This window comes from Drosophila grimshawi, unplaced genomic scaffold, assembly GCF_018153295.1.
Source record: "Drosophila grimshawi isolate 15287-2541.00 unplaced genomic scaffold, ASM1815329v1 contig_848, whole genome shotgun sequence".
Taxonomy (NCBI): domain Eukaryota; kingdom Metazoa; phylum Arthropoda; class Insecta; order Diptera; family Drosophilidae; genus Drosophila; species Drosophila grimshawi.
Genome location: NW_025063692.1, coordinates 22,093,605 through 22,106,625, shown reverse-complemented (window position 1 = coordinate 22,106,625; position 13,021 = coordinate 22,093,605). Strand labels below are relative to the sequence as shown.

The 13,021-nt window shown below is 40.1% G+C and overlaps 3 protein-coding genes across 3 annotated transcripts; all 3 read right to left on the bottom strand.

Moving 5' to 3' along the window:
• Positions 1-8,020: 8,020 nt before the first annotated feature.
• LOC6565069 lies at positions 8,021-9,016 on the bottom strand. Its single transcript, XM_001991172.2, has one exon. It carries the CDS (start codon positions 8,784-8,786, stop codon positions 8,190-8,192), a length of 597 nt encoding a protein of 198 aa, XP_001991208.1. The 5' UTR covers positions 8,787-9,016; the 3' UTR covers positions 8,021-8,189.
• A 972-nt stretch (positions 9,017-9,988) lies between these two features.
• Positions 9,989-10,869, bottom strand: LOC6565070. Its single transcript, XM_001991173.3, has one exon. The coding sequence runs from the start codon at positions 10,787-10,789 to the stop codon at positions 10,193-10,195; it is 597 nt and encodes a 198-aa protein (XP_001991209.1). The 5' UTR covers positions 10,790-10,869; the 3' UTR covers positions 9,989-10,192.
• Positions 10,870-11,779: 910 nt separating this feature from the next.
• LOC6565071 (E3 ubiquitin-protein ligase MARCHF5) lies at positions 11,780-13,021 on the bottom strand. The gene has a single exon (XM_001991174.2). It carries the CDS (start codon positions 12,985-12,987, stop codon positions 12,076-12,078), a length of 912 nt encoding a protein of 303 aa, XP_001991210.1. The 5' UTR covers positions 12,988-13,021; the 3' UTR covers positions 11,780-12,075.

Here is a 13,021-nt window from a genome sequence, read left to right as displayed (position 1 = left end):
ATCATTGAAAGAACTCAACGCTTACAACATAAACATGAAGATGGTTTTAACAAATAATAAATGTTTAATAAATAATTACGTGTTGCACATTAATTCATTCATCTTTGTCTTTATTTGTTTAATCTATATTTTTGTCACCTTTTGTTAGTAATATTGTAATTAGTTCGCTGCAAATGTGATATTTTTTATTCGAATTTTGAATTGAGTTTCAGGTGCAGCTTTGATTGTCTGCTGTATCCACAACTGAAAGAATTCTGGCTGCTCAAGTGCCCAGCTTAATATAGCTGCTGTGGCACGTAAACATTTCTGTTTTGCTGCAACCCACTCGAATTTCAAAGACAACGATTTTCCATAAAATTCCGAAAATATCAAAACTACACGAAAAACTCTTAGGCCTTTAACAGTTTTAGCTTCAAATGAAAATAGGCGTTGCGTGTATTGTTTTTGTTGTTGGTGTTGGTGTTGCTGCTGCTGCTGCCGCAAGCGTTGCTTTGTTGCACGTCAATCAAAATTGCATTTTGCTTTTCAATTTCCACCAGTTTTTCTTGTGGCAGGCGTCTGGCGATGTGAAGAAAGCGCTCCACCAGCAGCAGCGTGACACAACGGAAAACCAGAAAAGCTTGTGCTCATATTGGGAAAAACTTCAAATACAGAAAGCCGAAAGTGGTGGACATACATACACACACACATACATACCTACATACATACACATATACACACTTACATACACACACACACACATATGTATATGCCAACAACTGTTGTCGCAGCGAGGCATTAATTATGCCATCAACAAACCGTCGAGGCAGTAGACATATCCTGTTGACAGAGACACACACACACACACACACACACACACACACACACACACACACACACACACACACTCATACACACAGTTAGAAAAGTTTTTCGCATGGCCAACGGAAGTCACGTCGCTGTCGCCGTCTGCCTGCAGTTATCCAGTGAAAATTCACATCGCAAGCCACTTATTAAATAATAAAAAAAAAACCAATACACTGAGAAAAAACATATTTGCCTAAATTTTAGTAAATCAAAAATTTCGAAATAATTCGATTTTCTTTATTCTTTGTAGAACTATTTTCTATTATAAAGAAAAACATTTGTAATAAATAGAAATACAATTTGTCGAACAAATCCTTTCCTTGGAAATTTACTTTCCCAATTATATTATTAAATTACTAAAATATAGGTAAGTTTGTTTTGATAAGTGTACGCAAGCATTTGGCATTTTCAATTAACAACGAAACCAGTCCACACCCATTTCCCACCCTGTTGCCCCAATCCATGCAACCTCCCCCCTCCTTCTGTGTACCAACTCTTGTTATTTAATATTTACGGGATGACTTCGACAGGTAAAAACAAAAAGAATATTGAGAAATTATTCATTGATATTGATTCGAGTCCATTGTTGTCCATGAGGAGAATTAAGCCTTTTGCTTTTCATTTGCATGAGAATGGATTAGTTTCAGCTTGCAGATCTTAGTTTTAAGTTGATATTCTAAGCTCAAAAATGCTTCAAACAAGATTCATTAAAAACATAATTAAAGATGGAATCATGTATTAGAAGTAGACAGCTGGGATTTTTTCTCCGAGTGTACATAGACTGGTTTTCAGTGATCCTTACAATAATAATTTAATTAATGTCATCTGTTTTTTTTTTTGTGTATTATAGAAATGAAATCCTTTTTCATTTTTATTAATTGGATTACTTGCAGAAAGTGGTTGTCGCCTGTCTTTTATTTTTATTCATTATTTAATTATTCATTTCCCAAAGACAAATAAATACGCTAATGCTAATCAAGGATCCAGTTTGCCACTCACACGTTAACGCCAACGCAGCCAACGCAGTCTTCCAATGGAACCGCGAAATGTTAAGAATGTGAATGTTGGAAATGTTTCGCCTAGTGGAACCAGTCTATTCGATCATTCTCCACTGTGTTGTAAAATTAATTGCGAGTTTTCAAGCATGGCATTTTTAATTTCGTCTAAATATTTCTTGCCATATTGCCAAAGTCGGGTAATAAATGTTCAAGATCTAAAAGACACAAAACCAAAAAACCAAAAAAAAAAAAAAATGTTTTTGCCTTGTTGCTCGTTGTGTGGAAAATGTTGCCCCGTTTTCGAATAAATATTTGTTGTATAAAAATAAAATAAGATCCAGGGAAATATACGCGTGTCTACAAATATATATATATATACATATATATAAACAGATTGTTCTGCATGTTGAGGCGCTGACAAATATAAATTCCATTTGATTCCATTCTAGCTTAAAAATAACCTGAGCACACACAACGCGTTTGACTTTTTGGAATTTTCCGGCAGACGCCCGACCAAATAGCTTTTGGGGAACAAAAAAAAAAAATTGAAAACTGTCGCATAAAACTCGACTAATTTATGTGCGTCCTATGGCAAGAGCAACAGCAGAGCTGGCCAAACCAATTTTTGTGCTTGCAACGAGGATCGCCTTTCAGGTATATGCATTGACCCCACCACCCCATCCACAAGCAACCCCGTCCACCTTACTTCTGCTGATGGGTAAGTCGACGCCGACGTCGACGTCAGCGTCAGCGTCGCTCTCTGCCAACGTTCTGGGCGATTAGTTGCTTAAAAATAGCGCAGACATGCGGAAGATGAAGATGCTGTAGATGCCTTATTTTTCTTCTTCTTCTTGTTGTTTTTGTTGTTGTTGTTGTTCTTGCCGTGTGTGTTGCTGCTGCTACTGCTGCTGCTGCTGCTTCTGTGTCTTTTGGTTGCCAGGCCATTGAGGCGACACGTCGCCTCTGTTGTTACCGTCTCCGTCTCGGCGGACGCCCACTCGCCTGTCTCTCTGTCTCTTTGTCCGACTGACTGTCTGTCCGTCCGTGTGTCTGTCGCTCGGTCGGTCTGTCTGCATGTTACCCGCCACACAACAAAAATATTTGTCACTAATCCTACATAAAACTATTTTGGTGTTAATAATCTGCTTCCGCAAGCTGACGCCGTCACACACACACACATCGTATACACACACACACACACACAACAACACACATTCATTTTCAACATTTCATTTCTTTTCATATGGCTAACAATAGGCAATTCGGCAATTCAATCTGTCAGCTGACTGAATGATCTCCACTCGTGCCCCACCCAGCCTCCTCCACTCCCTCAGTGACATTGACATGCTGCAAGCAAATAATAATAATGATTTCCCATCTCAAGCCATCTTCATCTTAATCGTTGCCCAACCGCTTACATATAATGATTTATCCTATCTATATACATATATATATATATATATAGAGTAAGTCGGGCCCATAATTGCAAATCAACCAACTTTGAAATCTCAAACCAAAAGCTATATAATAATCTTAAAGCTATATAATTAAGTAAGTTCAGTATTATTATCAATCATTTGCCTACATCAAATTGAAAGAAATGCAATTAAATATGCACGAAAGGTTTCTTCAGATTTCTTATTTCAAGTTTTCTAAAAATGAACTGATTAACTAAAGTTACTTTCACAAAATACATTTTATACGAAATTATTTGTAGTACTGAACACATTCGTCTAAAGAACCCTTTTGATTATTATAGACAAAAATATATATATATTTTTTTTTAAATTTAATATGCCTAAACAGGCACAAACCTAAAAACTATTATTATTTGCATTACACAGAAATCAGAGCATTTCGCAGCCAGTTAATTTTTACTGCAAGAAAAAATGACGTAAAAAAGTTTGGAAAAATATGGGAATCTTTTAAATTTAAATTAAATGTGATATCGTAATTGGGCCCGAAATTGGAAATTTATGTTTTCATTTTCAGAAGGCAAGATTTGTAAAATTTATGGTATTCCCCCAAGAACCAAAAACTTTGTTTACTAAAAATAATTTACGGAAATGATATCGTAAAATTAGAAACAGAATTGACTTATGTGGTTTTTTTGCTAAAGAATGGTTTCTTAATGGGTTCGAGCGGAGTTGCGATCAGTTTTCCTTGGCAAGTCAAATGTGTCACGAACTGGCTGCAAGCGTCTGCTGCACACACTCGGAATGTGTTGGTGTTGGTGTGTGTGTGGATAACTCTTCAACCAACTGAGTGGAACAGTTACATAGTACATGGACAGTCTGCTCATAATTTCCATGGAGTCATTCCTCATTCATTAAATGATCGCCAAAGCCAAAGCCAAAGCCACAGTCAAAGCCAAAGCCAAAGTCAAAGCGGATGAAGTTGAGTGAGAAAAAAACAAAGAAGAAAAAAAGAAGAACTAAAATGGAAACCAGAGATACATAGAGACGGCTCAGCTCTGCAGTTTGGCTACCCACAGCACTTCCAGCACTTCTCCAACTCTCCATAAACTATACACTGACTGCCTGACTACTCACCACCTTCTCAAACCGGCATTGGCACTGGCACTGGCTCTGGCAGTGGCTCTGGAATCCCAAGCAGACCGCGTTTTTTATTATTATTTATTTTTTTTGTTGATGTTTTTTATTTTGTATTTTTTGTCTTCTGTTTTCTGTTTTGTTTCACGTTTTGGCCTGGCATTAACCTGTAGAACTCCTTTCACTTTACATTCTAATACCAAAAAGTTTACAGCATTCGCATTCTTAAGTTTTCGATCTGTGTGCTATGGGGCGAGAAGCTTACGATCCCACCAACAACTTAACCAACACAGCTCGTTATGGGTCATCGTCATCGCCATCGCCTTCGTCTTGGGCTTCGTCTGCGTCTTCGACTTCGGCCGGCATTCTTCTGGCGTCTGTCGTCCAGGCGAGCGCTTTAGAGAGCCAAACCGGAATACCTGATGAATGTTAAGCTTGTGGCCAATGGGCTGACTGTTTGCCCTATGAAATAAACATGAGCGACTGGCCAAAGAACAATATATAACAAAATGTACGCGTTGCCAAAGAACAATAATAAAGAGCGCATATCGATTAAAATTGGAATTGCGGCCAAATGCGATGGCACAAATAAAATATTGAATTGCCCAATTGATTATTAAGAACAACAACAACAAGAACAACAAAAGAAACTGTAACTGGCCACTCACCATTCACCACCGCCCGCATCTGCCACAGCCCGTCCATGCAGCCACGCACAGGTGGAGGTAGGCGCTTTCAATTTGATTAAAGTGGATGTCAATAGTTGGGAGGTGTCATTAATTTTGTTCGATACACATTAGCAGGCAGGAAATTATTTCAACTGTTCTCATTTTGTTTGTTTGTTTTTATTTTTTTATTTATTTTTTTTTAATCATTAAATGGAAATTTAAAAGAAATTTCAATTCCAACTTGCACACGCCAAAAAGCGACTCAATTGTAAAAATTAGATAGGAGCAGGCCAAGAGGCACCCAAAACTGGAGCACTGCTGATAAGAGCCATACCAATACGCCCAGTATACCTATAACCATAACCATAACCATACCCATACCCATACCCATACCCATACCAAGGCTCAGCCCCTGCTCCATTATGGGGCTGATGGAAAGAAGCGATCTAATAAATAAAACTACAAATATGATTGCAGTTACAGGGCTGCTTCATAACTGTTACACACACACACACACACACACAGACACACACACACACACACACAATGGCACTCACCTACACACGAAGATTAAATGTTGATTAGGGCGTTGACAGCAGCAGCATCAGAACTTCTGATAACGCCAACTGTGATAAAAACAATACAACTCACATATATATTTATATATATATTTATATTACATATTATTTATATATATATTTATATATATATATATATATTGTCATATACTACACTCAGAGAAAACAAAATGAGACTTTAGACAATAATCATATTTCTTTTGCGACAAAGTCAGCTCAACGTATTTTTTTCTGAAAGTGACTTTCGAAAACAGAATATTTTTCTTAATTCTAAAGCGTAGACAACAAATTTGGCAATTAAAGAGTGCCTATTTTAATCACAAAATAAATAAAGCTAAAACACATTTTTTCGTATTTATGGGAAATTGGAAAAACTTTCTTTAGGTTAATAGATTTTTTCGAAATTTCGGAACATTTTCTTGGTGAGCAAATTCAAAACAAAATCTGATCGGTTCCAACTGGTGTTTGAACGATTCCCAAGCGTCTCGAGTGCACAGGAATCAGAGGATCCATCCACGCAGAGGAATTAAGGAGATCCACAGTCATTAGTTTAACCAGAAAGTAACTTTGTGAACTTTAGATTAAAACTAAATTGAAATTTGCAAACATGTTTTTATTTAAAGATTTATTTGCAAGAAATTGATTATTATCTGCCACAGCGAGAATTTGGTCAATAGTGAACAGATTCTCAAAAATATTAATTATTCGACGAGTAATATAACACAGTATTCGAATTCTCAGTTACTTACTGAGAACATTGCTTGTGTTATTCGATGGTGGAAGGGGGAAGGGGGAAGGGGGAAGAGAGGGCAACAATTTGCGCGAATCAACTGTGAATGAGTGTGAATGGTACGGTGGATGTTTTTTTGTTTTTTTTTTGATTTAAATGTGTTGAATGTGCGCTGGCTCTCATTTTTCAAGTGTATTCAAATTCCCATAATCATCGTTTTCGCCCCATGTAATAAATCTAATTTCCCACAGCAGCCAGATCAATGCGTTCAAAGGGTTCAATAAACGACCCCAAAAGTGTGTTGTGAAGTGTCTGTGTGTGGACTCCATTGAGTACCACTCGCTGTGTAGTAACCCGGATTTACTTGGAGTGCGACGAGTGTGCAAGTGTATGTAGAATGATACATCAAGAACATAGAACAATGTACTCGCTACTCACTACTCACTGCTCACTGCTCAGTCTGTGTCGCTGTGTAATATGGCCATGTCTGGTCGTTATCGTGGGCCAGTTAAATCAATGTCAGGACGGCATTCAATGGACTGCAGATGACTTCATCGCAACAGACGCGGTCTGCTGTCTCTAAGCCTGTTAGCCCCATGCGAGGCTTTTGGGCTTACAATGTGAAACTGGAACTGAACCTGGCGCTGGTTGCTGCTTACTGCTTACTGCTTGCTGGTTGCTGGTAGCTCCAGTAGCTCGGGCCAAGACAATGACAGCCAATTACATATGATAACAGACAGTTTTGTAACAACCAGTTTCGTCAGCTGCCAATCAAAAGTGATTATGATCGCACAACAAAACAAGACCAAAACAAAAAAAAAAAAACAAAAAAACTCGTCCACAATTCTAACCCACCCCACCATAAACCAAATCCGAGCTCCGAGCTCCGACTCGGACTACGTCTCCGGTTAGCTCCAACTGCACACCCTCACATACACCGCCAGCACCAGCTTCGCAGAGTTGGACTTTGTGTTCAGCTTCCAATCGCCGCAGCATAAGTCATAAAATCAACAATAAACAAGCTGAAAACGCAGCTAAATGACTCCACAACGCCAACTTTGGGCGTCATGGTCATTGAGCACCGCTCTGTGCAGCTAAGGGGCCCGAGTCTTGGTCTTGGTTTTGGTCTGAGTCTGAGTCTGAGTCTCAGTCTCAGTCTGGACAAGGGTCTAGGTCTGCGGGCTGTTGCCGTTTGTTGTCGAGTCGGGTGTGCGTGCCAGACGACGCGTGTTGACATTAGCTCTTAAAATTTATTAGTTTTTATTGTCATTGCGGCTAGCGTTGTGGTCTTAGGTTGGGCCCCTGCCTTGGGCGGGGCCAATGGGATAAGTCGTCAACGGGCATAGTCAAGTCATTGAAATGGTCTTATCAACAGCACCTATGACAAACTGAAAATTACACATTACACTATAATAATAACAATGATGAAAAAGTTCACAGATAAATTATTGCTGACCAGGTTACTTCTTATGTGCTTTCATTATACCCCAACACTTCTTTAAATGGGTGTAAATTAGTGGTCTGCAACGATCTTAAGGCGTATGAGCTGCGTCTTACAAGATCTATTGTACCAACTACAAAGCCTCGGAGCCTCGCAAATATTCCCACCAATGGGATGTCAAATGTTCGCAAATAAAACTCAAATTAATATCGTTAAGCTCAATATTTGAATAGTAATAATAATAATAGTTTAAATAATCGTATAGTTGCGGGTAATGTTATAAAGTCTATAAGCATCCAAGTTTCACTATTTCGATTATTCCCCATTGCAGGATTTGTCACGGATCGGTTTGGGTTGGGAAGGATTGATAAGGCAATTACCTCTCGCCGCCAACGACCATGGTGGTTAGGAAGTAGAATACGGACCAGCTGACATATTTTACGGGATCACCAGAGCCCTCGATCTGAGTTTCCAGATACTCCGAGCCATACTTGGTCATAAAGGATAGGAAGGCCATGGCGCCCATCAGCCAGCTACCCTCGTTGACGGCCAGATAGGAGAGTGATGTTATGTTGCCCAGAATGGTCAAGAGCTTGAGCGTTTCGATGACTTCATCGCCTTCCCCGTCACCCTTGCCCTGGATAAGGCCCACCAGGATACAGATGGCCATGGGTACGATGAAGAGGCCATGGCCCAAAGCAATGTTGTTGGCATCGCCCCCAAAGAAGAGCTCTATGTTGACCAGTGGCAAGGGGACTATCTCCAAAATGGAATTACTCGTCTCCTTGGCGCTCTTCGACGTTTCATTGCCAGAGAAAGAGTCGACCAGCCCAAATAAACCATGACAAAATCCAATCACGCATGCTGAGAACGCATATGGATGCTCCGAAGGCCCCATAGCATAGAATCCATATCCGGTAACGCCGCACAGGACTAAGTTGAGTACACCCGATACCGCCGAATTGTCCGACATTTTTGGGTTGATTTCTTTCTGAATTGGAGAAGGTTATTAACAAAGTGGAACAGCCAAAAGCGAATTGGATATTAATTTAAAAAATATATATTTTGTAACGAATTTTAATTTGACTTATTTACGGAAAAGTTCTTAAATGTATTTTAATTTTATTATTTTATGTCTCGACTGACCGAATTGTGAAATTTGTGCTGTGAAAATGATATTAACCTAGTTGGGATAGGTCGCCGACTGCTGCGATTGAAGTTAACCAGTCCATTTGACATTATTCAACTCTGCCCGAGTCAAACAAATATAATTGAAAATAAGATCGGGATTATCGTGGTTAATCAGAATATACTCATGCGTTTTTTCATACCCTGAATGGGTTCAAATAGGTAAAAAGGGTATACCGAAGTTGTGTAGAAGTAACAGGCAAAAGAAAGCATCTTCGATCCCATAAATTCTGGCAGCTATCAATGCATTGCTAGATTACAAGGGTGTCTCAAATATGGTATGGCAATTTTGCTAAAAAAGCTGGGAAGGATCAATATGGTAACAATCTATTGTGTACCGGGGCATGCCGGCATTCGGGGTAATAAGGTTGCTAACATTCACGACAAGAAGCGAGCCAGCTAACATTTCTCTGGTCGTGAACCATTTTGTGGACTCGATCCACAAGTAGTAGAAGTACTGGCAAGCTTCTCACGCAGCCACCAATAGCAAAAAAACAACTAGGACATGACAGCTATGATAGAAATCGCACTATTCACTATCTGCATATTTAAAAAAAATCTCTTCTGACGGCATATTGCAGTTTGCTTAGCATCTACACAAGCTAAAAATTGTGGAAATAACTGCGTGGTAAATCTACTTTGAAATTGATAAGACTTCAGAACACATTCTGGAAGATTGCCGGGCTATAAGCAGACTGAGGCTCTCTCAGCTAAGTGTCTACACCCTAAACAATAGTGAAATCTGAGTCCCACGGGTTCGGATTTGGTAGCACAAGGACATCGGGATAGTCCATATTGATTTATGGGTTTTGATCATACATAAGTGCCCTTTTTTATATATAAGGTCTATTGTACTAAGCAATTGAATCTTTCGAAACGCGATGGCTTATGTAATCTCCTATAATATTGTCTGACACTACGCAGGAATTACTATGCTATCAGCATTTCCCGAAAAGTCTGGAGGTTAGAGTTATCTATTGCCTGTTGCTTAGGATACAAATACATATCCAGTACCTTTTATTTTCACAGACAAATCTATAATTAATATTTGTAATAATTAAATAATCGAATTGTTCTATTTAATGTTATATAAAGTCCATAAGCATCCAAGTTTCACCATTTCGATTGTTCCCCATTGCAGTTCCTCTTTTGTCACGGATCGGTTTGGGTTGGGAAGGATTGATAAGGCAATTACCTCTCGCCGCCAACGACCATGGTGGTTAGGAAGTAGAATACGGACCAGCTGACATATTTGACGGGATCACCGGAGCCCTCGATCTGAGTTTCCAGATACTCCGAGCCATACTTGGTCATAAAGGATAGGAAGGCCATGGCGCCCATCAGCCAGCTACCCTCGTTGACGGCCAGATAGGAGAGTGATGTTATGTTGCCCAGAATGGTCAAGAGCTTGAGCGTTTCGATGACTTCATCGCCTTCCCCGTCACCCTTGCCCTGGATAAGGCCCACCAGGATACAGATGGCCATGGGTACGATGAAGAGGCCATGGCCCAAAGCAATGTTGTTGGCATCGCCCCCAAAGAAGAGCTCTATGTTGACCAGTGGCAAGGGGACTATCTCCAAAATGGAATTACTCGTCTCCTTGGCGCTCTTCGACGTTTCATTGCCAGAGAAAGAGTCGACCAGCCCAAATAAACCATGACAAAATCCAATCACGCATGCTGAGAACGCATATGGATGCTCCGAAGGCCCCATAGCATAGAATCCATATCCGGTAACGCCGCATAGGACTAAGTTGAGTACACCCGATACCGCCGAATTGTCCGACATTTTTGGGTTGATTTCTTTCTGAATTGGAGAAGGTTATTAACAAAGTGGAACAGCCAAAAGCGAATTGGATATTAATTTAAAAAATATATATTTTGTATAGAATTTTAATTTGACTTATTTACGGAAAAGTTCTTAAATGTATTTTAATTTTATTATTTTATGTCTCGACTGACCGAATTGTGAAATTTGTGCTGTGAAAATGATATTAACCCAGTTTGGATATGTCGCCGACTGCTGCGATTGAAGTTAACCAGTCCATTTGACATTATTCAACTCTGCCCGAGTCAAACAAATATAATTGAGAATAAGATTGGGATTATCGTGGTTATGCGGAATATACTTCTGCGTTTTTTCATACACTGAATGGGATCAAATGAGTAAAAAGTTGTGCAAAAGTATGTAACCGATCCTATATATCGGGATAAATAGCCAATTCGATCTGGCCATCGCTGTCTGGCTGTCCATCTGTATAAACAAGCCAAATTCAGAGATTATACTGAGCAAATAAGAGCTCAAATTTGTCATATAATTTATTAATTATGCAGATTACTTTTATTTAATTTAATCGATAACTCCCCCATTCAGCAAATATCTATGTCCGATGTCAAGGAAAGCCACAATTTTAACGTCCATATTGGATTGCGGATCGACTAAAGAGCTTCTAGACACTTCAAGTCTTAATTCTCGTGTAGCAAACGCAATTAAGGGATTTATTTCTTAGCCAATCACAAAAATGTGGTTTACTTGTCTATCTACGATTCTTTGACCATATTCTGAAATGAACAAGGACTCGAAGACCTTAAAAACAAGGTACACATTTGTAATGTGACCTGTTGTCTGACCACCACAGATAAAACTAAAAATGAATAAAGAAAACTTTCGAGTACACATCGGCAGATCGTTGGAGTCGATATGTTTCAAGCAAATAATCAGTTCGGATAAGTCGTATGGAAGTTGTTCAGGCCTTTCTTAACTTAAACCACTATAAAATATTATATAATTGATTTAATTAAAATACTACAAATTTAGATTGTAATATCATAATTGAGAACAATTTGGTTTGGGTTGGTTCGAGAATCATCCAAAAATGTAATCAAGAGACAGTGTATATGGACGGTCTGGTGTGCTTATAACAAGATGATCCGTCGTTTCGTGATCATCGGCATCGGAATCATCCAGTTGCATTGTCGCAGTCGCAGTCGCATTCAAAACTTCATCTTCCAGCTCATCGAATTCACATTGCTCATCATCATAGCTATCGACTCATCATAACCATCACAATCTTGTCACATATTTGCTTGAAGCTGATTGCTCTGTGCGCCAGTCGTGTGGATGCGCACATTCTCCTCTGTGTAGTCGATGATGTGACGACGTCTCTTTTTCAGATACACCTTCTGCCGCAAATAGATCTTGAGGATGCCCTTCACAGCAATGAACGTGAAGCCGCCGAGGAGCGTGCGACGCAGCGCCGATGCCACGTTCCTATATAACACCCAGCCGAAAATTGTTGAAATGCTGGGCATTAAAAAAGCACCGCAAAAGATGGAGGAAAAGTCGAAAGGAGCATCGGCTAAAGGTGTATCCTCAACATTGGACACCGTCTCCACGTCGGTATGGGCGTACAGCAACCGGTTGATCAGCGGCAATTTGCGGGCAACACTGTGACGATTGTGCCAGAGTTGCAATAGAATGTCCTCCCAGCGGAAGAAACGACTGATGATCAGGACCACCGGTATTATTGGCAGTCCGATCAATATAAAGATTGCGTCCCCCTGCTCAATGAGTTCCATGCCGCGTTCCATGCCGAGCACCTGAATGAGCGTGATGCCCCCATATGTGACGGCCGCCCAGTAGACGGAGAGCAAAACGGCAAAAGCGGTAACGAATGGACTGAGCCGACGGATCGCATTCCCGCACAACTCCAAGAACATGGCGATGCGGCCCACCTTCGGAAAAATGATGTGGTACTCAAAGCGGCACTGCATGCAAATGACTTTCATTCGCGTATCGCCATTCTGCTTCTCATCAATCCAGCGAGAGAGGCAGCTCTCATGCACCCACTTGGTGCTGCCGCGGCACTCGCACGGGTGCACCCAGGTGGCACGACGGTTCTCCGACTCGGTGGCAAAGCATATCCAACAGGTGCGCTCTGATTCTAGCTCCCTGGTTGTGTTTAAAGCAATTCCTCGACCAGTCATAATAAAAACTAATAAAATACAAATATTATAGGTT